We start from the raw sequence: 26,096 nt of genomic DNA on the forward strand, positions 1-26,096 counted from the left end.
TAGCAAAGCGTGCGCAGTGGTCTGGTTTCCTGGGGGGCCGGGGCCGGGGCCGGGGCCGGGCAGCCGGCAGCAAACCCAGGGGCAGCTGTTTTCGCCGCCGCTGCAGCGGCACCGAGAGGCAGCGCCTTGTCACAGCTGTAGCTGTCAACTCGTCAGCTGGTGAACTTCAGCTCCTGATGACCTTTGCCACGGGTAACAGGAAGGCTGGTGTTTGACGGACACCTTTAGTAGAAAGGGCAAGTGCTTTTCTTCTCAGCACTGGCTAGAATCCACTCTCTGAAGAAAAGACATGAAGCACTAAAATAGGCTGCTGCTGTTCGCACTCATGTGTTTCGTCCAACACAAACATCTGATTTTGATGCAAGTTCCCTGTTCACTTCATGTTACAGCATTCATAGTTTGCTGCGTGAGCAAAAAAGATTTGTTATTATTCCTGGCAGGTAATACATGTTCTTAACCGTCATTTTGAAAAAATTTAGGGTGAGTGTGCAGCAGACATAGAAATGCAAGAGGCCCTCAGGCAGAAGGGGATTTGTCCTGTCATTGGATTCAGTCCTTTTACCACAGCACAGCTGGTGATGCTTCTCACCACCACCCCCTAGACTGTCAGGTGTACTTTGTGTATGATCCACTGGTATTTTTAATATATAGATCATTGCATTAAAACAAATCATTAATATTAAGTCATAGTGAAGAGCAGCTGGTAGAGCTTATGCCTATGAGGACTGAATTGAGAAGAAAAGTCACAAATTGGTCTTTCAAATCCTGTGTCATTATGCCTTTTCTAATTTCAGTTACGCACGGTGTTCAGGCTTCACTTACCCCATGTTCTGTCATTGGTCACGGAAACAAAAGGAAGTATCCTTTATTGAATTTAATTGGACTGGAAAGACAATAGTAAAATAAAGCACAAATAAGATGTTTAACGCTGCTAAGCATCTCTCAGTAGCTCTCCACAGTGCTCTCTTAGCTTCTAGTATTGGTCTCTTGTATAAATTCCAAATGCTGCTATTTAAAGCCAAGCACAGAATTTTTGGATTTGCACATATTCCACCATCCTCTGGTAAAAACCCCTCAGAGTTCTCCTATTCTTACCCATTCCTTCTGACTCTATACAAATAACATGCTGCATTTTGGTTTTGCTTAACATAGCCTCTGCAGGTTCAAAGGCCTTTTTGTTAGTGGGCATAGAGTTGCAAATATAAAACTTTGTTTCTTTGGGAGAACCCTGAACTATGAGTCTTTCCTTTCTTAGGAAGTGTTCTTCTAATTAGAGAGTAAGAAGTAGTCAGGTGATGCTTAAAGTAAATGCACAAGTGACAGAATTTTGTGAGTTGAAACTTTATTCACAAGGATAAAAATAAACATAAGTGTAATGTTTACGGGGAGTTGATAATCTGACATCTTGTACAGTTAGATTCTGTGGGTGTTTTTTAAAACAAGGAAATACATGCAAATAAATATTAAATATAAGGCAACATCAGTGAAATTACAAAACTTTATAGCAGCAATGCTGGAAATAAAGTTTTCATTTGCTATAAACTGTCATTACATTATGTCCAGGTGAATTTATAGACTCTTGTATTTAATGCTTCATGAAACAAGTTACCACAATGAGTGAGCATGAAGCTGAAAGGCACAAGAAATAAAAATTCATACAGTTCATCTGTTCCAGTGCTTTGTGTTGCTTTGCTTATTTCATGCTACTCAAATAAATGCACATTATAAATTCTGAAATAGAGATGGCATGAGTAACAACAAAGGCTTGTAAAAGGTTTTACTGAAGTAGATAAAGTATGATGGAGAAATTGGTGTTTAGGCCTTGCTAAAAGTATTTCTCAAAATACACGATTACTGTAATTCTGCTTTGGTGACAGTTACTTTTACTGAGTTGTCCCCTCAGTACTTAGAGGGGATTTAAAAAGGTTTTAAGAAGTGAGAGCTTAATCAGAGAGGAAAAAAAAAATTCCACCACAACCCTCTGCTTGGCTAAGATCTCACTTTGTCATCTTACTTTTCTCTTGGATTCTAACAAGGCAGAAGTTACAAAGGTAAGTTTGACATCTGGTGCTGGAGCTATTCTCGTGGGCCCAAAGCCCTCAGTTTTTAAGTGACTAGGAGGGGCAAAAAGAGCCTGGTAACTCAAAAGCATGTCAAATTGTTCAAAGAATCTTGTGACAGCAACGAAGTATAGGTTTATTATCTGACACGTAAATACTCTCTATTCCTATGACTGTCCTCTTTCATTTGTTACGTACACTTTTTCCAGCATAATAACGAATTAAAACACCTCCGTAACTTCCTGTTGTCACAGCAAACTATCATCTTGCTCACAGCTGCACAAGGAGCAGAAACTTTTTTTTGCAGGTTTGCACACAACCAAGCAGGGCCCTGGAACACTAGCACCCACTCTTGAATATTCATGAATGAAATTATTCCCTCCAGTGTGCACTATCATACAGCTGTAAATTTCATTTGCCATCATGCTGCCTTTTCACCAACCAGCGACTAACTTTATCAGTCTTTCCCTATTCAAAGCACTCAAGGGTAGATGTTAAATAGAAACATCAAGCATAGTCTCTACGTACAGGAAGCTAATTAGTTGAATAGCTGGACAGCAGTTAACATACGCACATAGTAGTCAGGTATTGTACTGATGATGGTCACACAACATAGAAGCTAGTTATTAAATTTACAGAAGAACCTGAGGTGCTTCATTGCAAGGTCAGCTCTACAACTGATATTAGGAAAGGATGGCCTGGCAATGGCCCATGTAGAAGCCAGCATGCTAAACGTACATATGCCAACCTGAGAACTGTGGTGGATTTCTACAAACATGTCTGACTTCCCCCTGGAGCTCAATTACAAGCATTATAGCAGAAGAAGGTAACCCATCCTTTCTAATTCAATTCTAACCTGATGATTGCAAAACTAATCCACCCTGTTGGCAATTTGGATTCTAATACAATGATTAAATAATCCCATGCAAAGCAATCTAGCTTCAGGCAGGAAAGATGCTGAATTACATCCCAGAATATCCAGTCCACTTTCTTGGCAACGGGGGATGTGAATGCAAGTGCAAAGAGAGACTTGAAAATCGGGGTTTTTATCTCTACTGAGTCGTCTAACTGCTATGCTATGGGAGTTACTGACTACAAGGCTATGGACAGGGATATTCTCAGAGCTAGTCTTTGGCACCTTGCCTCTTTGTTGTAAAGGGAGCCCGAATATCTAAGCTGAGTAAAGATATGTAAAGCTTGTTATTAAGTGATGCAATGGATCACATCCTGCTTGTAAAGGTGCCTCTGTTTTTTTTTCCCCAGCAACTCCTGTAAACATCAGGGAGGGTAACAGATAATTAGCGTAGATGCGTTCACTGCAAGAGCCTTCACAGTTGTAGACAAACAGACAAAAGCCCGTTGAGTTTAGGATAGTGTTTTGGGGGGATAGTGTTTTGGGGGGGGGGGATTTTTTGAATCTCGCTGATGCGGGCAGGCTGGGGGGGGGTGGGGGGGGGGGGTGTGTGCAGCCCACCCGGACGGTGGCGGCAGCCGGGAGCTGTCCTCTGTGCTGAAGCCGCCGCCTCCAGCGGACCCGCTGAAGCGCCGCCTTCCCGCCGCCGCGAGTGCAGCACCTTGCGGGTATCTCTCGCCTGCAGAAAATGAACAGGGCTGGAGGAGAAACAAAAGTGAGCCCACACTGTGAACTACTGAATCTTCTCCAGCTAGGTGAAGTCTGGTAAGACCAGCTGTGGCCACAAACTGACTTCTGTGTATTTGCACCCACAAGAAGCAGACCATAGCTTAGAAAGAAAATGTCCTCTTGAAGCACAAGTCATTATCCTGTCCCTGTTAACACCTGTGTGCCAACTGGACAGGCAGAGTACCACATAAAAATGGAAGGGCTGTGCATTCAGGGAATACTTCCATCCATGTCAATGGAGATAACATGCACCTATTAATAGCAGATGAGGCCCCTACCAGATACTGGTTTTGGTTTATTTTTTTTTTTTTTCAAGCGAAGCTTAAAAAGAGCATTCAGAAATGTACACCACGCTACCTGCTGTATTGATGGATCTTCAGGATGCTGTTCTTCACCTACCCAGAAAACAGGTAAGCATATTTTCAACTTTAGCTTTGGGAAACTTACTACAAAACTGATTCTTCCCTAAAACACAAGCTGTGTCCCACTAAGTTATTTTTTTCTAAAACTGGTCATAGCACCTTACCCTATCCCCATAAAAGTCTAAATGTATTTTTTGGCAATAATCATAGTCTGTATCCTTGTAATTTAATCAGTCAATCACCCAGCTCGCCCACTCAACAGTAATAAGCCATTGACCCTGTGGTTTCAGACTGGATCAATGCTATGCTTAAGTTTTGGACACCTGGAGGCCTTGTGTGCAAACAGGAAGAAACTTACTTTAGACGTGATCAATTTTTCCTCTCATGTGTTGATTACATTAGCAGATTGCTTTCCCTAGAAACCTTTGTCCAACAGCCTGCAGGCAATGAGCAGCATATGCTTGTTTCTTGCTGGAGATGGCATACTTAAGCCACTTGCTTGGGTATTTAAGGGTTTTCAGGTATATTATACAGTTCATTGTTCTCCATCTGATTCACCTGCAGAAATCTTAGCTGAATGTGGCCTGACAAGTGGCAGCATAGACACTACTGCCTACTGTGCCTCCACTGCTGATGCTGTTGGCTGGACACTTCAGAGGTTTCATACTGCTGTCTCTCTGGACATAAAAATGTTCCAATCTCCAGCGCTCCCAGCTTTTCCGAAACTCCATCTGAACCTAACAGAAGCAAAGAAGGAAACAAAACGAATGAATGTAGAACTAATCAGATCTTTAAATGACTCCATTAGAAAAGAGCAAGGAAAAAATAAAGATACCATACTACTGAGAAAAGCTGGCAATGCTTTAAACCTGCAATATTATTGCTTCAAATTATCCAATTATCTCATTAGTCCATTGTAGGGTATTCTGTATTTCAAATAATGACAGCATTCACTTTTACTTGTAGAAATAAAGCTCTTTTATGCACTAGGAAATCTTATCTTCATTATTTTATTCTAAATTGTATTCAGCTGCAATACTGAATGTACTCTGTGCCCTACCAGTACTAACAATTAAGTTGATTTTGCTTATCAACCATGAAATGACTGAAAAGACTGGCTTCCTGCTCAATACTGTCACCACAGGTATTCTTAAGAGTTCTGTTTTAACTTCTGGTTTGATTTAAACAGTATTATGTCTTGGATTATTTTTGTTCTTTGAATATTTATGGGTTTTTATTCCATACAAAAATGAAGATTTATTCAGAATTGAAAAACCAACAATTAAGCACGTTAAAGACTGTACTTTTCCCCCCATTTTAAATAGCAATTACAGTATCTCATTCCAGATACTAGCTTTTTTTAAAGCTACAAAATATGCTCATCCAGTCACAGGTTCTGGGTTAAACTGTGTAACTTCTGTACTCATTTGGAAGTTTATCCAGGGTCTTGTAACTGCTAAAGAACAGAATTTAGATCTTCCTGTTCCACAGGCAAAGTTCTTGCCACTTGACTGAAGTAAGAACTTCCATTAGCTTTTAACACATAAGGCAGAGGACATAAAATTGAACCTTTTTTACTCTAGAAAAAGGCAGTAATCAATTCATTATGGTGTGTACTTCAGCCTGGAAGTAAGTTCACTATAGGTGGGTCACTCAAATGAGCCTCTTCTGGAGAGTTCCTTTTTGTTTCCTTTTAGGGTCCAATACTGACCACCAAGAAGACTAAATAGGTTGATGGCACTTCCAGCGCAGGCTTGTCATCATACCCAGGCTGCTGAAACCTTCATACTCTGAGGGAAACTTCCTAGGGAACCAGCTGCTGTATGTCTTTCTTCTCTGCTTGTTCATTGTGAAATACTGAGTCTGGGAGACAGCCCTAAAAAAGGAGCAAAGCCTTACATAACTAATTGTCTTCCCTTGGTGGTTACCTCTAGCAGTGCTCGTCAGCTCTGTGCTACAGCCCTTGTACTGAATACTGTCCTGGTGGGAACCAGCTGCATATCTGTGTTTCTGACAATGGAATCTATCCCTCTGGTATCACAACCAAAGGGGACAGAAGGAAAGATGCTGAGATAGAAGCTTGTATTTTACCGTGATAACTGTGGGTTGTTGCGCCAAAAACTGCACAAAGACACCAGAAAAAGACAGTGTGTCTAGGATAGCTTAACATAGAAGAATGAGGGAGAACAGCCTAATAAAGACAGAAGAGGAAACAGTGAAACGCAGGGACCATACTGTCGGCAGGAGAATAATTGACCTTATTACCACCCCAGTACTTGGTACCTTTTGGGGGCATGGAAAACAGCTGGTTTAATAGGCAGCACTGGAAAAAAGCAGTTGTAGACATTTAAAGGCAGATCCTGAAAGAAAGCATGAATGTACTTACTGACAGAATAAGTCAATAAGCAACAGAAATGGGTATCTTAGAATCAGTCAAAAGGAGGAAATGAGTCTTCAATCTGGCTGGACATGACAGGCTGTATCCTAGAGCTATGATACAAATAGCCTGCAAGATTGAAGTGAAGTGAACGGGAAGACCTGAACAAAAGACTGTATCAGAGATGATGTCTTAGGGATGGATCTGAATGACAGAATATTAGTTTTCTCTCCAGAGGTTAGTAAAAGGGTAAAGAGCAGCTCTGCTGTCCATGTTGAATTGAGTTTTTGCCTAGACGGCTGTGAATGTATGACTGAGGGAATAGGTTAAGATTTATTTTGTTCTTGAGCACAAAAGTAGATCTACAGATCTTTCAGCAAAATAATTAGCCTAGTAACTTCCATGTGGGGATAAGATTCCCCAGAAATAAGCTACACAGGGAAAAGGGAACCAAGAACAAAACTCCCATGGGAAAGGAGAAGGAAAATTTTTGTGTAGAGTATTTTGAAAAAGAAAGGTAAGAGGTATGAGAACTTGAAAAGATGGTCGTGGAGGTTAAAGGTGGAGAAGACTTCTCACAGAGAGCAGCTGATTGAGCTTAATGAAACTAATGGGCAAGGATGCTGAGAGTGTGGCAATGAATCTGGAATGTGATTACAAAAAAGTTAAAAACTTTGGCAAAAAACATCTCAACAAATCATAGTGAAAGGAAAGTACGTCTGAAATGAGATGGAATGGAGCTGGTGGAGGAGTTCAATGGATAGTCTGTATAGAGAATGAAAAGAAATGAAAAAAAGAAGGGAAGATTGGGCAGTAATTAAAAAAATTCAGGAGTCCTGGAGTCAGGACAGATTCTTAAGGTAGAAGAGAGTGAAGTGTACTTCCATTATGATAGGAAGGAGGCAAAAAGGAGAAGCAAGACTACAGAGAATGAAACCTGAACCAGCTTAAACTAATTCTGGTGGAAAGAGACAGCATCTCTGTGGTTTAAGGTATTTCTTACAGAAAGCAACACTAACTGCAGAAAAACTGGGCATGTTAAGCCCAGCTCATTTTGCAAAGAACATTGGTGATAACCGGCAATCTGATGAGACCCTGCTGTTGGCTTCAGAGCAATATCAGAGAAAATCCAGAATCTTTCAGGTGAAATATGACTGAAATATGAACATATTTTAATGTTTTTCCGTAAGTAGATACTAGAAAAGGACATTAATATCACTTCTAGTTTCATTTCTATGCTTGATCTGGCACCGAGACTTCCAAAAAAACTTTTATTCTGTATAGTTAAGGAAAAAGAAAAGGAGTCAATGATTCACAGGCAAAAATAAAAATATAGACCATATTGCAAACAAGGATAGTCTTCAGGCACATATAGTCTCTCAGAAGAAAAACATTTTCTCATTTAGTTTAGGAAGAATTTCTCATATAGTTTAAGAAAGAAATAGAAGAGACTTGACCTAATCAAACTCTTTACATGGGTTTATTTTATGGATGCTGATGACTGGGCTTGACAAAATCCTTCTCCCTTTCAACAAGAGTTGGAACAAGGAAAATAATCCATCCTAGACTGTCTGTCAGCTTTCTGTGAAGCTGAGCACATCGTGGTTAGATTTTACAAATTACATTACAAAGGCAAGAGAACTATAGCAACAAGAGAGGACCTCTTAGAAATGTAGGTAGGCTACTTCACAGTAAGTTCCCTCAAATGAAACAAGCCTACCTGTTTCAGGGTTTGTAATAAAGTTTGGGCTATGATGTAACTTTGCCCTTGTATCACATGGAGGAACTTACTGGGCATTACTCATGACAGGCCTGGCTGCAGCTGCATAGGGGATGTATAAGCAAAGGTCAAAATGAATCAAAAGAAATACATGATGCACCAGCAGACGGTGCTGCATTTCAGGATTAAAGTACACCTGTAAAACTGTACAAGGGATTTGGAACAAATATTCTCTAATTTATGCTTGAGCAAAGCCTGCTGCTACCCATCTCTGACTTCCGTAAGCGGTACAATTAACACATTCACTTAAACCAAAATCTTACCCACAAGCTACAAAAGTGAACAGTCTCCTGCAGGGCTTAATTCAGGATGCCTGCTGCTTTTCTGTTGACTCCAGCCTGGCCATAATGACACAAATAGAACATTTTTCCATTGATTTCAATTCCTTGATGAGGCCTATCTCTCAATAGGTGATTTTGAATTACCGTGTCATGTTTAAAAGTAGATTTAGCATAAGTGTTAAACACGTTGATGTGCATTGAACTTAATAATGTGCTACCAAATTAGTAGTGTTTGCTTCCCTTGCAAGCCTGGCTGCTGAATGAATGAATAATGATAATCACTTCGAATGTAACATGAAAGATTCCTGCAATACTGAAACAGAACAAAACTCTTTCCCGCAACAGGGCTGGGATTCAGCAGAAGCTGTACAAGATGGTACTTGCAATCAATTAACTCAAAGCGCTACCTACATTTCTTCTGGGCCCGTGGGAGAGCTCACCACTCCATGAAGTTCAGTTTGAATGAGAAAGCGATGATGTCTTCAAGTAGCTGGGCCACAGGGAAACCAAGCAAAACCAAATTGTATGGGCATTAGCCAAGAGGTCTCTCCAACCTAACTAGCCAGTGAGCTGAGTTCTCAGAATAAAATGGGCTCTGCTCCCACATTTACCAAAACAAGCAAATAAGAAGCACTATGAGACAGATTAAGAAGAGCAACTATAATTCTTAATAAAAGAAAAGCTCCATCAGTGCAAAATATACAACTGTGAGCAAGACAACTTGCAAGATTTCATGTCTAGAAATAGTGGTGCTAAATTATACTGCCTGAATTGCTTCCAACAACATTTTTCTGAGGAGTTATCCTGTGTGGCTGTACAGAGGAGGGTCTGTAAAAAAAGTAAAGCCCTGAATAAGGACAATTTAGCAGTTCAAGACCATTTTCAATTTCCTTTTCCTGTAGTGGATGCTGATAAGGCAAATTGGAATAACTAGTGTCTCTCTTACCTCATTATTGATGAAACAGTAGAGAATTGCAACCATCAGCCCCTGAAATCAACAGAAACCAGAAAAGCAGTGAGCAGAGCAGTTCCCTCGCTTTACCAAACAAACTTGCAGAGGGCTACAGGCTCCACACTGGCATGTCGCATGTACGACCGAAAGATGGAGACAATCTGTGGTCTGTGTCAGCTCTGATGGCAGAGGAGAGGTTTGATCAAACAATGTCTCAAACCACACAATCTTAGGAAAAAGGAGTTACTGTTTTCTTCAATCTTATTTTTTTCTAAAGATTCCTTTCCCCTCCTTTTTCCTTACCTGGTTTCAAGTTACAAACACTTCATAAGTGAACAATTCACAGTGATCTTAAATACAGCTCTGTGCTTGATAAATGAGTGGGTGTGCAGGGAAACTAGAAGCATAATGATTCCCTTAGACAAGAACACTCTCTTGAAATGGCCTTATCTAAGGCAACAGCTAAATAAAAATCACAGTAAACCTACATCCTCCTCACATGCAGTTACAGCTGTAGACAGCTACCTCTCACAGCACAGATTTTCGAAGGAGTATCAAAAACGTTGGAGAAAGCATAAAATTTGCTTTCAGCAATGTCATTATACAATTACAGGAAATCACAGACAATTTCATTATTGCCTCGAGGTGTCCCATAGGAAGTAGATATTAATACGTGGATAGGAATACCAATTTACTGTGGTAAATTTAAGACATTGAAAATAAGAGTATGTGACACTAACATCTAAGTTGGCTATTAAAAATTCGTCCTCATACTTTCCCTTCCACTGTCATAATGCTGTAATATCCAGTGCTAACTTGAGAAATATAAAGAACAGGGAACATGCAATGAATGAGAGAGAAAGCAGGTCCCCAAACAGCAGTTAAAAAATTATCTTATCCACATGGGCACAGTGTGAGTGTTACCTGGAAAGAAGCAAAGGAGAGTTCAGTAAAAAGTTTCACAAAGCGCAGCATCCCTCTGGCATGCTCATCAGTAATAAAGGCAAAGATGACCTCATGGGTCCCCAGTAGTGGGATGAGAGTCAACGTAGACTTGGCCAGCCTAAGATCACAAAGAAAGAAAAAAAACAATGCCACTGAGTAAATCGTTGTTGATTCCAATGACCACTGTGAGTCACTGTTTCTGCATTCTGCTTCTGACACACTGCCAACTTTGGTAAGTCACTGCACCACTTTGCGTCGCAGGGTCCTCTTCCAGAGGCTGCAGGAAAAAAATAATAATCCTCAAAATAACCTTAGCAGGTTTCAACATGTTTTAACTGCCCCTGCCACTCCACTGCAGACCACTTCCTGCTGAGAGCAAAGCTCTGTATTCAGCTATTGGCTGTATTTCACCTGGAAAATCTTCTTCCAAACTCAGGAGGAGGCCATGTGCTTTCTTGTACCCGAGATGTCTTCTTGTATATCCTTTTCCCCAACTGTAAGTGGGAAAGATGACCAAAACTTACCTTGTTGATGGCCTAAAAGAAATAATCTATCAATAATTGGAATCTTATCTTTAAAAATGTCTTGGCAAAGGGAGGAGTACCTGCTATTCCTTCTCACCTCTGTGGTGTGTTAAATCTTCAAAACATGGTAACTAACTGTAACTGCAGAACACTTTGTAAAAGCAGTTAAACTGTCTTAAAGTGAGTGATGACGCCATGATTTAAATGATAAGTTCAAAGACACAGCTAGCAAAGGAAAAAAGACAAACCAACCTGAAATAGAACATTTTTCACCTGTGAGAGAGCAATGCTCAGGGATACAACCACAGGAAAACATTCACAAGAATGGTCTTTAACTCTCTTTTGATAGACATGCATGCTAGCCACCCAGCAGGATAATGAAAGATATCTGAGCCTCACATGGGATTTTATAGGGATATCCTGGGCCACAGAACCTATCAATATCTCACAACAACCTGTCCTGAGATAATTCAGTAGATACAAAATCACTCAACTAGCAGGGCTGTCTGTGTGCCCTAGGAGCTGTTGGCTGCTATTCTGAATCATGTAATCATTCAGGTTGGAGGGGATCTCTGGAAGTCTGGCCCAACTCCAGTTCACAGCAGGTTACTCAGGCTGTGTCCAGCCAAGTTTTTAATATCTCCAAGGTCCTCCACAGCCCCTCTGGGCCTCTTCCAGCATCAGACCACTCTCACTGTGAACTTTTTTTTTCCACCTCTGACATGCAGTTGGAATTTCTCTTGCTATAACTTGTGACCTCTACCCCTTGTCCTTTCACTGTGCACCTCTGAAAAGACTTCAGCTCCATCTGTACAACCACCATCGCTTAGTCTTCTGTTCTCCAGACTGAATAAACCCAGTTTTCAGCACCTCTTTCTATGTCACCTGGTCCAGCCCCTGAACTAGCTTGGTGCAAAAGTGATGCAAGTCCCATGGGGTTGGAGGGAGAGGACACAATGTCTTTCTTGACATTTCTTGTCCCCCTTCTGGGAAGCCTCAACCTGGACACCAGAAGCAGTCCTGAATGGAGGGGATCGGTTACTTCCCTTGTCCTTCTGACTATGCTCTTGCTAGTGCAGCCCAGTATGCAGTCAGCCTACGCTGTCACAAGGGCACACTGCTGAATCATGTTCAACCTGTTGTCCTCCAGCATCCCCGGGTCTTCCATAAAGTTGCTTTCTCCCCAGTCAGTGCCCATCCTGTACTGCTGCATGGGGTTATTACATATCAAGTGCAAGGCTCTTGTCAGCCCATCCACTGGCCTGCCAATGTCCTTGATACACAAGGACCAAGGGATGGTGAGTCAAAGCAACTATTGAAATTAAACAGTTTATGCATACAGGTAAGCAGAAATGCAGACCTCTAGTGGACCTGGGCAGACCGTTGCATTAGGGGATAGGGGACTTGTTTAAATGAGCAGCTTACCAGCAAGTCTTGTGACAGAGACTCTGCTCCACCACCTGCCTGAGATAGAGATAGAAGCGGGAGGCTGATGCTGAATTGTCTCTGGAGACACTGCCTGGGTAAAAAAGGGTGTACATCAATCCCCATAGCTTAATGAATGCTAATTGTTCTAGATGGGATACTTGGAGAGCTCTGCCTTAAACAGGAAGCTATGCAAAGTCCTATGAAAAGGCTTCCTGCATAATTAAGACCTCTCTAAAGAAAATCCTTTCCCTGAGCAAGGGGAGAAGTTTCTCCACAACTCCAGTCCTTTTGTAGAGAAAAGGGATTTGCTGTCATACTGAACAGCAAGCTCTCTCTCTTCGTCAGATGAATGGGCAATAGGAGAGAGGTGAAGGAAAGATTGGCCTGAGAGCAAAACTTTTCTCCTTTCCATACACAAACTTATCTAACCGAGTGACCTTCTAGGGCACCTAGACTGGTCCTTGTTTAACACATTGCAACATAGCAGTTCTGTGTTCCCTCCACCCAAAATCTTTTCCAGTGTGTTTGAGCAGATAAGAAGGGGGGGAAAAATTCTGATACAGGAATCTCTGACTACTGGTCTTGTTATCGTCAGAAGCATACCAATGAACTGACCTCTTTTGGGTAAAAGACTTCCCCAAAGCTTCGGGCTATATCCACCAACCTCCAGACAGACCACCAAGACTATAGTCTTCATCAGTGAAGAAGGCTCTGTTGCTGGGTAAATCCTTTTCTGATAAAGCCTTTCTGTTTACACAGCAGATTTTTGAACATGCAACATGAAGAAATGAATGAACATGCACCTCAGAAATGGCTCACCTGCATCAAACCTTCCTGCTGCTTGCAGAAGTCATGAGGGCAAGGGCTTTATCCCTTGAAAGGGTAAATTTACAGTCAGACTTTTAAATGCCTTCAAGCCATCAGAACTGGAAAATCCTCCCCCCTTCCACCACTGCAAATTTTACACTGGCAAATAAAGGTCACATATAATAAAAACACCAGTAGGCATGAAAGCAAAGCCTACAGCTCATTAAAACGAGTCCTTTTCTCTGCTTTGAGCTCTAAACACACAATAGGATTTCCAAAATTTCACATGAGGTAAAGAAGGTAGGGAACATGCACGGCAACTCTATACTCTGATGAGTGCACCAAAATACATGCAGTGTCTAGCTTAGAAGGCTGCAGCATTGAAATACCCAACTTCAAAACAGCTAAGTCAGCTGCCAGGAGCTGTCCAGCTACCACAGCATGTAGCTCCACACTGGTTAATTCATAGAATCATTTAGGTTGGAAAAGACCTTTAAGAACATCAACTCCAACCGTTAACCTAACACTGCTAAGTCCACCACTAAACCATGTCCTTAAGTGCCTCATCCACTCGTCCTTTAAATACCTCCAGGGATAGTGACACAACCACCTGCCTAGGCAGCCTGTTTCAATGTCTGACAACCCTTTCAGTGAAGACATTTTTCCTAATAGCCAGTCTAAACCTCCCCTGGCACAAATTGAGGCCATTTTCTCTTGTCCTATCACTTATCACTTGGGAGAAGAGACCAACACCCACCTCACCACAACCTCCTTTCAGGTAGTTGTAGAGAGCGATAAGGTCTCCCCTGAGCCTCCTCTTCTCCAGGCTGAACAACCTCAGTTCCCTCAGCCGCTCCTCATCAGACTTGTGCTCCAGACCCCTCACCAGCTTCATTGCTGTTCTCTGGACACGCTCCAGCACCTCAATGTCCTTCTTGTAGTGAGGGGCCCAAAACTGAACGCAGTATTTGAAGTGCGGCCTCACCAGCGCCGAGTACAGGGGGACAATCACTTCCCTACTCCTGCTGGCCACACTATTTCTGATACAGGCCAGGATGCCGTTGGCCTTCTTGGCCACCTGGGCACACTGCTGGCTCATTTTCAGCCGGCTGTCAACCAGCACCCCCAGGTCCTTTTCTGCCAGGCAGCTTTCCAGCCACTCATCCCCTAGCATGTAGCGTTGCATGGGGTTGTTGTGACCCAAGTATAGGACTCAGCACTTGGCCTTGTTGAACCTCATACAGTTGACCTCAGCGCATCGATCCAGCCTGTCCAGATCCCTCTGCAGAGCCTTCCTACCCTCGAGCAGATGAACACTCCTGCCTAACTTGGTGCCATCTGCAAACTTACTAAGGGAGCACTCAATTCCCTTGTCCAGATCATTGATAGAGATATTAAACAAGACCGACCCCAAAACTGAGCCCTGGGGAACACCACTTGTGACCGGCCACCAACTGGATTTAACCCCATTCACCACAACCCGTTGGGCCTGGCCATCCAGCCAGGTTTTTACCCAGCGAAGTGTACACCCGTCCAAGCCATGAGCAGTCAGTTTCTCCAGGAGAATGCTGTGGGAAATGGTGTCAAAGGCTTTACTAAAGTCCAGGTAGACTATACGCACAGCCTTTCCCTTGTCCGCTAAGCGGGTCACTTTGTCACAGGAGGAGATCAGGTTAGTCAGGCAGGACCTGCCTTTCATAAAGCCATGCTGACTGGGCCTGATCACCTGGTTGTCCTGTAGGTGCCACGTGATGGCACTCGAGATGATCTGCTCCATAATCTCCCTAGGCACCAAGGACAGGCTGACATGCCTGTAGTTCCCTGGATCCTCCTTCCAGACCTTCTTGAAGATGGGTGTCCCATTTGCTAACCTCCAGTCCACTAGGACCTCCCCAGTTAGCCAGGACTGCTGGTAGATGGTGGAAAGTGGCTTGGTGAGCACTTCCCCCAGCTCCCTCAGTACCCTTGGGTGGATCCCATCCGGTCCCATAGACTTGTGGGTGTCTAAGTGGTGTAGCAGGTTGTTAACCATTTCCCCTTGGATTGTGGGGGCTTCATTCTGCTCCCTGTCCCTATCTTCCAGCTCAGGGGGCTGGATACCCAGAGAACAACTGGTCTTACTATTAAAGACCGAGGCAAAGAAGACATTAAGTACCTCAACCTTTTCCTCATCCTTTGTCACTATGTTTTCCCCCAATAGTTAACTTGTTATTTCTACATTATTTTTCAGACTGCAATACAAAAGTGTTCTCCAAGATGCAAAAATGAAGGATGTGACCATGAATCTTAGCAAGGTGATTAAATAACAGCAAGACTACAGACACAGCCAGGTGAAGTCTGCAAAATAAAAATTGAACATTTCTGTGATAACCCTGACATCTCTCTTGAAACGTTCTATGCATTCAAGATTGAAAGTTTGTCCCAATAACAATGGTCAAGAAGAGCAAGGAGCAACACTCAAAATGACCCTTGCCTTGATCTTCATTGAAGTTAAAGCTTTTATTTCTATCACTCATATTATTTTTTTCAAATTATAATAGGATGGGACAGAATATTTCAGTTGGAAGGGACCTACAATGATCATCTAGTCCAACTGCCTGACCACTTCAGGGCTGACCAAAACTTAAAACATGTTATTAAGGGCATTGTCCAAATGCCTCTTAAATACTGACAGGCTTGGGGCATCAACCACCTCTCTAGGAAGACTGCTCCAGTGTTTGACCACTCTCTCGGTAAAGAAATGCTTCCTAATGTCCAGTCTAAACCTCCCTGGTGCAGCTTTAAACCATTCCCACACGCCCTATCACCGAATACCAGGGAGAAGAGATCAGCACCTCCCTCTCCACTTTTCCTCCTCAGGAAGCTGTAGAGAGCAATGAGGTCGCCCCTCAGCCTCCTTTTCTCCAAACTAGAAAACTAGCCCAAAATCCTTAGCTGCTCCTCATGGGACATTCCTTCCAGCCCTTTCACCAGCTTTGTTGCCCTCCTCTGGACACATTCAAGGACCTTAACATCCAGTACTTGCATATGCTGCAAGTATTTAAAAAAATATCTGCGTAATTAATATTCATCTAGTGTTATGGAAGACTGTAAAGTGACGAACTCAGAGATCGAGCCTTCTGTTTATCTATAACACAAGTGTAACACCTGCCCTGGCTTCACCAGGAGGCTTTTCTGGGGACTGGCTGTCCAAGCAGTCATACAAATGTGTGACACCACACCTGTGCATTACTCAAGGCCTGTGATCTTTAACCACCTTTGTCAATCCACTCATGTACCTCCTTGTCTGCTTCCATTTTGATGGACACAAAAAGTGTCAGACCACCATAAGACATACCTGCATTTTATGTCAGTTTTGCACATCAAATTAGCCTGTAGTTTGGAGATGATGATGCATATAACTCTGATAAAGATCAGGAAATTTACCTGGAGAAATGAAAGAAAGATCTATATCACCATCAAGAGACACATGTGCATAAGCATTCAAAAAAGCTGGTTTGTGTATGCATGTGTAGGTCCCTGTGCATCCTGCTACTCTGCAGCTGCAGAGTTTGCCATAGAACTCAACTGCTTGCTAAGGAGCTGTGCTCTAAGTACATCCTCTGTGAATGCACAAGTCACCTTTGAAAACGCAGGCAGTTCACTAAACAAAGCAGGGGAGCTTACCTACATCTCTGGGGAGTGAGACATAGTAAAGGTGTGCACTGTCCCATTTGCCTTGTCTGGAGGTCTGAGACTGACATAGTATTGTGGCTGCAGAGCACGGCATTTCTTCACAATGCCACTTTTTTGCTCTTCTGCAGTGCAGTACCTGGAATGTTATCTTCTACCTCCCTTACTACCTGCCATAGCTTTTTGCACACAGGGGAGTTAACTGGATTGCTGTGGCATGCTGTTTTGTTATCATGTGCTGCTACTACATGACAGCATGTGGCCACATTAAACAAACAAAATGCTAGTCAGGAATTCCAGTGACAGAAAACAATTTGGTTTCATAAAATCACATTTCTGAATGAAAATGTCAATACCCTCAAAGGTTATTAGCCTTTGGACACGCACAACAGCCGTGTGCACATCTGCTCTTTGTACTATATCATGTCTTGTTTTCATGAAAATCTGCCAGCTCCCTGCACGTGCCCCATACTCACCCCAATGGCGATGAGAATGGGCAGTCTGATGATCAGCCAGTAATTCATGTTATAGTTTCTGGTCCAGCAACTAGGAGGGCAAAAAGGAGACAAGAAGAAAAAGTTTCAGTACATTACTAAAATCTCTCGCTTTTCATTTTGTCACAGCAATGCAGATGGAAAACAATATTGAGGACTAGATACCAGGAAAGCACATCATGCTGACATGGAAACAGATGCAGTTGCTTCTTAGAAACACTGAATGCTTTGTACTATTGCAGCTATCATAATCCAACTGGATACTACTCGCTGGTCTTTCTTGCCCGCTAATGGCTAGCTCTCCTCCACAATTTGCTATGAATTATCATCAGTTAATTGTGAAGATTTACTCCATTAAAACCCAGGTCAAATTTGTCATGTGGCTGAAAGGAGAAGGCGGGCAATCTGTTTCAGTCAGACCTTTCCTGCATGGTTCCTAGCCTCCTCTTTCTGCATTATTTTTTATTACTCTTCAGTCTCCAATGTCAAGTCATCTTATTATTTAACTGTTTGTGAGCTCTTTATCCCCTTACCTCCATCATTTTTCTCATATCAATATTTAGATCGGTCATCTATTTTATTTGTCCTTATTTTCAGAAAGGACCTACTAATTTCAACCAGGAGAAAGCCATTAAGGCAGCAAACTCCAGTTCCTTCAATGTATATGTACAGGTTTCAGGCCCAAAGGGAGTTTTACAAGTTACAAGCAAGTAAAATCAAAGACGGGAGCAATAGTTCCCAACTTCTGTTGGCCAGCTGAGCCCTCTGCCAAATAAGTAACATGCTGCAGGCAATATAATACGTCACTCTTTCCATAAGTCTCATTTTAGCTTTTTAAATTCCTGTGTCCTTGAGCAATACTGGAGAACAATCACAAGAAAAGTTATGCCTGAAAGCCACAGTTTGGGATCACTGATTTGAAGTGAACTTTACACAGTGGGGTTTGTACATCTAGTTCTTTTAGCTCCCACCCTGGCCACAGCCAGCCACCCCTGACTGTATGATGGGCCGTATGTGTGCAGAATGGCCCAGGTGTTGGGGCAGTGTTCACAGGCCACTTCACTTGTTGCTGCATCAAGAGCATTCTTAATATTTCTATGAAATAACTTTGTTAGCCTCCTGCCATATTGCTCAGCATTACTCAAAAGCAACAGTCATCAGTAAAGCCAGCAGGTTTCTGAGCTACACAGGCTGTGAAACAAACTATGAAACAGCACTACAGAAAACATAGGTTCCTTCACATGACAAGATTCTCTTAATCTCCAAATCTCATCTGCCAAAACATACATATGCTCAATTTTCTGTAAGGTTTCTTAACAGGCCTATAAAACTTCAGCTTGGGTGATGTTGGTGGAGAGTAAACCCTCCCCAACCTTGTAATGGGACAGCCAACTAGAGAGAAAGTAGCAAACCGTGCAGCGCATGGTAGGGATCCATGCTACAACAACACACCCACACGCGCTCACGTACTAGAGAGGAAAATGAAGCAGCTTGGCTGTGGCAAGTCCATATTCTCTTGCAGGTACTGCAAGCCCGAGAAGAGCTCAGGATTTAATTTTTCCTTTCACTTTCTATTTAATGCATATAAAAGCATATTATTGCAACTAGCAGCTCCACAACCTACAGTTCAATTGTGTTTTAGACACTGGAGAAAAAAGGTGTACATACTGTGTGCGGTCAGCATACCTGAGCTGGAATCTGAGTAACAGAAGAACTTCTTAATTGGTACGCATGACTGGGAGTCAGCTTCATGGAGTCTTTAAAATCAATGTTATTTGAACCTCTCAAGACTGGTGGGATAATAGGCATGGCTCGAAGTGGAGTTCTAATTTTCTGACTAGCAGCAGTGAAAGCAGAGGCAATTTTAAAATTTCCTGATAATGACAGAGGCTGAGAAATGATTCTTTGTAACTCTGCTAAATTTCTGTGTGTATTGATTTGCTTCCTGTGGCACAGAGCAGTTTTAGCTACTTTTAAATTTATACAAATACGTGCAATAAAAAATGCCACTACAGCCCAATTAAAGTGTCACGGCTCTTAAAGTGTCCAGAAAATAAAATTGATAGATCTGTACATGATTTGTTGTCCATTTGTGCTTTCTGGGATTGCCACACTGATAAATACATCAACATCTATTGTGTTTGGGATCTATCTCTGCAGTTTGCTCAGCACCACTGAGAAGATGCTTGCCAACTAATAGCCTCAGAGCTGTGAATGGAGAATCAGTCCAGCAAAACAAATGCTACTGGGAAGTTTCTGCCTTTGCTTACCAATCTCATATTCTTTTTCTAAAAATTAAAACACTGAATTTTTACCTTGAAGAGGTACAATTGAATGGCTCCATTTTTTAAAAAAATTGTAGGCTGGCCGTCTTGCTCCCGTAATTAAATGCAGATAGAAACAAAGGTGTGTAAGTATCAGCTCTTTAGACACAGTCTAATAACTAAGAAGCACAGCTTGCCTTTAATTTTATTTGTAACCTAGACAAAGTCTTTTTCAATAGCTCACTTTTTAAATCAGCAACTGCTTTCTAAAGGAGTTTATACTTGCACATGTAAGGAAAGAAGGAGCCAGTCTGCAAGTAAGCCTTGCAGGCTTCAGTCCTTCATTCAAATGGCTACGTTCACAGAACTGCCTCAAATTCCCAGCCCTGACAACATTTACTTCCAGTTATTCCTCATAGTCAGGGAAGTAGTTAAGTCACAAATGAAATTTACGGCCCGCTGCACATCCATGGTGACAGCGCTATAGCAAACAGCATGAAAGATATCCCTGGCTGCTTCAGCAAATGCCCGCCCAAGGCACAGAAATCTTGCCTTTCAGAGAAGCTGCTGCACGTGGTTATTTATTGCTGTATTTTACAAATATTTATACAAGATTTAGAAAATTCAATAAGGTGCAAAATTGCCTCTTTTAAGGTCTGCTGAAGGCAGTGAGTGACAGTTTTCCTTAATAGAAAACATAAATCAGCTCTGAGCACTGCATAATGTAGGAGGATCAGCATGAGCACTTTGAATACATTTTCTACATCAATGGGAAGATATGCTCATGGAACATCGCCTGTTCAGAGGTCTCATGTTCTCTATACATATTCTGATCCTTTCAATAAAACTTGCAATACATCAGTATGGCCACAATCTTGCTACAGAATGTTATCAAGTCAACCTTGAAAAGGGAAGTCAGAACATGCTAGCGTTGCTTAAGCCAGGAAAGGCAGCTTTGACTGAATTGGTTCAGTACTATGAAAGACACTAAAAAAAGCCAGTTCTTAATACTCATGAACACCAGAAAAAAGTCTGGGGGTGGCTCTGACTACACTGAATTTTCACATTGCAGCATCTCTCCAGCAAGGATTATGTCAGGGGGAGGGGAGGAACAGACAAAAAAAAAAAAAAAAAAGGAAAAAAAGACCCTCTACAAAAGTGCTGGCTAGGTTGTTTGGAAACTAAGTAAGAGGAAGACCCAATAAATAGTACATTTAGAATAAAAAGGAAATAGCATAAAGTTATTTATTTCATCACAAAGAAAGCTACCCAAATATTTCCAGGCAGTCACTGTCACTAGGAAGAGGAAGCCACTTTCCTCCCTTTTGTTTTGTTTGTTTTTTTTTTTTTTAAAAAACCTCAACAAACTACAATGCTGTTTGGTACACAAGGGTAATTTTTCAGAACAGCCACTATGGTGAAAGTGGATGAAAAGTATTTTGTGTTTTGCAGCAGTCTTGCATGTGGTATAGTTGACTTCAGCATGACTAACGTAAGCAGGCAGAGAATGTGCCTTTATTTTAAGAAGATCTAAATAATGGAAGCTTAAACAAGAACAGGCAATCACATCTCTGCTGCTAGGCATAAGCTAACCGCTACAAATCACAGGCAGAATCCTGTGGGAGGTTTTTGCCTTCGTCTGAAGCATAACTGTAAAGGCTACTGCCAAAGGCACAGTATGAGGAGTGGTCTTAGTTGGGTATGATGACTTCTACTGTTGATACTGTAACTACAGAAAAACAAAACATACCTTTCCTTGACTTGCAAAAGGATAGATTCGTTCAGACATGCAGAAAATTCTGATCAGAAAGAAACATATGCTCCTTTCTGAAGCGTTATGCAAGACCTTCAGACAAAACAGAAGCAATTATGTGAGGTTTCAGCACATTGCCAAAGCAAACCACACCGAACAGAAAGCAAACAATGACCTGCCGGTGCACACATACAGCACAAATGAGATAGCTAGAAAAATCAGAACTAAACCAACCCCTCATCTTCATAAAGGTACTTGACAGTTCCCCAGAGGATAACAAACAGCATTGGCACACCTGGGAAGAGAGGAGACAAGGTTGACACTGACATTAAGAGACAGGGAAAAGCAGAGAGGACAAACCCCCCACATAATGATGAGCCACATAATTAATTGGTGGCAGGGTTGCATCTCCTACCCAGTGCAGATGGCTGTCAATGGTGGGAGGAGGAATCTAACCTGCAAGTAACTAATACATACAAGTCATTTTGCCTGGGCCCCCACCTAGCTCCTAACAGGCATGAAAAACTAACCAACAACAGACCATCACCCCCATACTCGGTATATACCAGCTTTTCCGTGGAAATTTTCACAGAGGGCCCAAGGAAACAAAATTTCTGGAAGCTCTGCTAGCCTTTATATTTGTGCTAGAGAGAAGTGCAGTGCGCTCGGACCTGAACCTTTGCATCCACATTATTCCCTGTGGGTCAGCTACACTATTCAGGCAGCACCAAGCTCAGGCTGTCTATTGGTGTCAGGGCTGGAGCACACTCAGCCCCACATACCCCAATGGCAAAGGGGAGTGTGGGCACATGACACGTAGCAAGTGTGCTCAGGCCTCCCCTGCAGAGAAGTCCCAAGATTGGACTGCGGTACTGGCATGGACTTGAGTGGCTGCAGCAAAGACAGCAGATGCACCTGGTCTTGAGAAGAGGCTTGGTCCTATGCTTACCTGACAGCACATGTGCTGGTCAGTTTATCTGGGGTGTAAAGGGTAGAGAGAAAAGCCAAATAAGCTGACAGTCATTACTTGCTTTACAATGTCAAAGGCTCTCAAATTAATTTCTTTCATTTTTGAAATGCCTAGGTCTTGAAAAATAATTTTAAAGTTCATCTACCAATCAATACTCAGCCAAAAAAGCTCACAAGGAAAGCACGTTGAGACTCAACAAGCAGGATGAGGAATTTCTGCCTAAGGATGGATCAAGATGGTCTAATTCCTCTCTGTACCTTCTTTGACACTGTTTGATGCTGTTTGTACATTGTATAGGAAAGGCAACATTTAATGTCCTTTGTTATTGCATTCTTAAGACTCAATATGGTAAGAGACCATAAGAACATCAGTGTACAGCAAGAGCACATACACAGTTCCTGACAGCAGAAGCCACAGGGAAATTGGTGATCTCTTGCAGTCTGAAAAATCTACAAGCAGTATCTGTGGTGGGTATTACCAGTAAAAACCTTCTCTCTTGTTGGACTGTATTCTTTCTCTACTATCAGATTAGCTAAATATTACAGATACGAAAGACCAATTAGTCTCCTTAATCAGTTTAAAAAAAAAAGAGAGAGAATAAAGAGCAGCATGAAAAGAATACCAATAATTAGAATAATAGCAAAGATAATGAATTGAGTAAAGATTATTGGGACAAGTCATTGAACGTGTTCCATGGATGTACGTGATACTGAGAGTACACAATAATTTGGGAGCAAAGTTTCTGAGAACTCCATGCTGCTTTGATAGTGGCATAAGAGATTAAGAACAGGCTCATTACAAATAACTTCCAAACACAAATGAGTCTTCGATTCATAGGAACTAATTATAGTTTGAATTATTTCTTTCTTGACTTTGCTGAGAATTAAGACATCTTAATATGAAATTTACAGGATAAGACACGAACACTGAGAGCACAAAGGCTGTATGTCAGTGGAGGGAACTGATATATCGAGTGATAACGATAATTATTTGTGGATATCTCCATCTTCTGGATACATCAGAAATCTCTCCATATTTAATCACATTACTTGACATTTAAATTGAGAATGTTATTAATATTATATTGCAAAAAAGCCTAGCTAGAGAGAGGCTGGTATTATGGAACTGCATCAGCATCCTTCTATGCAAATATTCTACAAATTAATAGGCAGCATGTACAAGGTGACTTGTTCAACATCCTCTGCCCATTCCCACTTGTGATGCAGGCTCCTGGTGCCTTGGTGTTGCAACACCATCAGTCACATTATTTTCCATGCTAGCAACACACATTTTAATCTGAGACACCGAGATTTAACAGTGCAATACATACATGTAAGCTTTGAACTTCACTGCAAATTCTACATGGATACCATCTGACATCTACCAAATCCACAGTCTTGTCCTAAGAAGTGGGTGGCTCTGAAAACTGGCTGGACACACTCTCAGCAGATGGGAATGCATTCAGTTTTCCAAAGCCCTAGTCATGATCTAAAGAGGAGACTGCCCCAAAAACATTCCCTAATCCACCTCAAGTCTGTAGAAGTCATTCACAACAGCAAAAGAGCAAGTCTGCAGCATGCCTGCAATAACTGCAGTTTGCAAAGATCACTGAGGCTTTCTACAGATTAATTTACAATTCTGATACCTAATTAATGTGCATTAATTGGCACAAATGCAAATATTATTCTGGTTACTTCACTCAGTCAAGAGAAATTTGGCTGGCTTGATCAGGGAGTTGAAGCAAACTGTATACAGCTCCTTGAATAAAGTCTACAGATGACTATCATTCATTAACAGAACCAGCGTTGTATTCCAGTTCTGGGCTCCCAACATGCAGCTCTTTTGGTGCGCTTGAGTTTCAGTCCTACACCTCTTTCTCTTGCTGCTGCTATCCAAAGAATATCAGATATCTGAGAAAAAACTGCACCAATTTCTAGGATGCACTTATTTAAGATACAGGCTGAACTCTTTCTGGTTTTGCTTTTTGTCATACAGACAGCTCCAAGATTGATCTTTTCCCAAATGAACTGACCACAGAAATGTTTCTGAATTCTGGAAATGGTAACATCTACTTTTGTCTGTACTGCATTACTGCTGAAGACACCAGAAACTGCAACAGCCTGCTCATAATAGGCTCTGCCATGTTAATTCTTGCAGGCTGATAACTGACCAAAAACACTACGTGGTCATTATGAAATCTGTCAAGTGTACTAGAAAATAAGTATGCTGACAGCTCAGCTAATAAAGTTCAACTTCAAATGACAGGGGACAGGGCATCTGAATTATAGGCTGCAATAATACATATTATAGATGATGAGAAAGTAATGGAACTGCAAATCAACATCTTAACACCCCACTGCATAAATAAGCAGCATGACCTACTTATTTTCACTCTAGCTTACATATTCTACACCTGGCCAGGTGTCTGCATAGTAAGAAAAAAGAATTTGAAAACCAGGCGTTATCCAGAATGATAATAGGATGGGGTAGGTAAGAGAAGAAAGCTATGAGAAATTCTGCACAGGAACCACTGTTTGCTTGACATTTTCACAATGCTCCACTGTCCCTAAGGAGCAGACAGAAGAGCAATTCGTGTGCTGCTAATGGAAGCTACCATGTCCTGGTAACAGCATGTAGAAATCAGTCTCTCCATTTAATGGGTCTGAGATATTTTGGTAACAGAACAGAAAAGCTCAGGGTTGTTCTGGAGTCCACTAAGTAGCAGTTACCGTGAAAGGTGTCACCAGGTGGTGCTGTTCCATACCGCCTTTCCTTCTTTCCCTTACCTCGATGCGCAAGTTTCCATTCTCACAGACACACAATATTTCTAGCTTTGCATCGTATGTAAAGGCAATTTCAGGGGAGAAGGAGGTATGAGGAGAAAGAGAGGCTCCCCCACTGGCATCCTGCCGAGACTCTTAAATAAGGACATACTCTGAATACAGCATTTTAGGACTGATGAGTTTGTGTATAAGCTCATATTTCAGATGTAACCTGACATCACTGGTTTCCACATGGTGAGAAATTCAAGCTCCGAGACAACCAGGCACACAAACCAGAAGGACACCACTGCTGTCAGAAGAACTCTGATCTTCCCCTTTTTCTCAGAAAACATCCAGGATGGTCTGACTTGATCAACTGCTTGATGTATGAATGCAAGAAGTTATGTGATGAGGAACTGAAGAAAGTGATAAATAAATATGACTAGATGTAGAAAGAGTAAGAGCATTGAAGATGTGAGAGGAAAAGATGATTTTTTTTTTTTTCCTAAAAAAGGAAAAGTGTGAAAGTGTTGAATCCAGAAGACGAAGAGTGAAGAGGATTAAGAGGAACTCCTGACAGATGCGTTTCCTACCAGGATCAGTCTGGACACAAAACTAATTTTCACACCCTTGTCTGAAACACTGTTTTCGTTTGAAAACAGACAAGAAATGGTTAGTACAATGAATGCATCCTATTGCTACACTGAGTTCATACTGGGCTTCAGAAGGAAGGTTTCTTACTGGCTCAATTCCAGTCAGATCTTCCCGGTAATCAGGATGGAGATTTTCAACATCCTAGCTAGGCTTCCTGCCTTTAATAGCTTCACTCCCTCAAAGTATTCTTCCTTAGAACAAGTTTGGATTGCCAAGGGTTGGAAGGAGGGGAATCACTTCTTTTTTATGGCAGTTTCCCTGCTGCAAGTGCAGCTGGGTGTAAAATTACTACAGTAGCTCAGAGAACATTTAGCTTTTTACTAACATTTTCTTCTTAGCCTTTAGTGCTGAAAATTGTCTCCTCCTGTC

General features: G+C 41.8%; 1 protein-coding gene across 1 annotated transcript in view; it reads right to left on the minus strand.

Annotated features, from left to right (window-relative positions):
• Positions 1 to 4,633: 4,633 nt before the first annotated feature.
• The window catches only part of GLP1R (glucagon like peptide 1 receptor), a 93,522-nt gene continuing 72,059 nt past the window's right edge, over positions 4,634 to 26,096 (minus strand). Inside the window, exons 8-13 of the mRNA XM_059835637.1 lie at positions 21,576 to 21,636; positions 17,307 to 17,376; positions 16,496 to 16,584; positions 10,379 to 10,517; positions 9,449 to 9,490; positions 4,634 to 4,801 (exon numbers count right to left, since the gene is read on the minus strand). Coding sequence (XP_059691620.1) covers positions 4,634 to 4,801; positions 9,449 to 9,490; positions 10,379 to 10,517; positions 16,496 to 16,584; positions 17,307 to 17,376; positions 21,576 to 21,636 — 569 coding nt within the window. The remainder of the gene's footprint in view (positions 4,802 to 9,448; positions 9,491 to 10,378; positions 10,518 to 16,495; positions 16,585 to 17,306; positions 17,377 to 21,575; positions 21,637 to 26,096) is intronic.

Source organism: Gavia stellata, chromosome 2 (assembly GCF_030936135.1).
Source record: "Gavia stellata isolate bGavSte3 chromosome 2, bGavSte3.hap2, whole genome shotgun sequence".
Taxonomy (NCBI): Eukaryota; Metazoa; Chordata; class Aves; order Gaviiformes; family Gaviidae; genus Gavia; species Gavia stellata.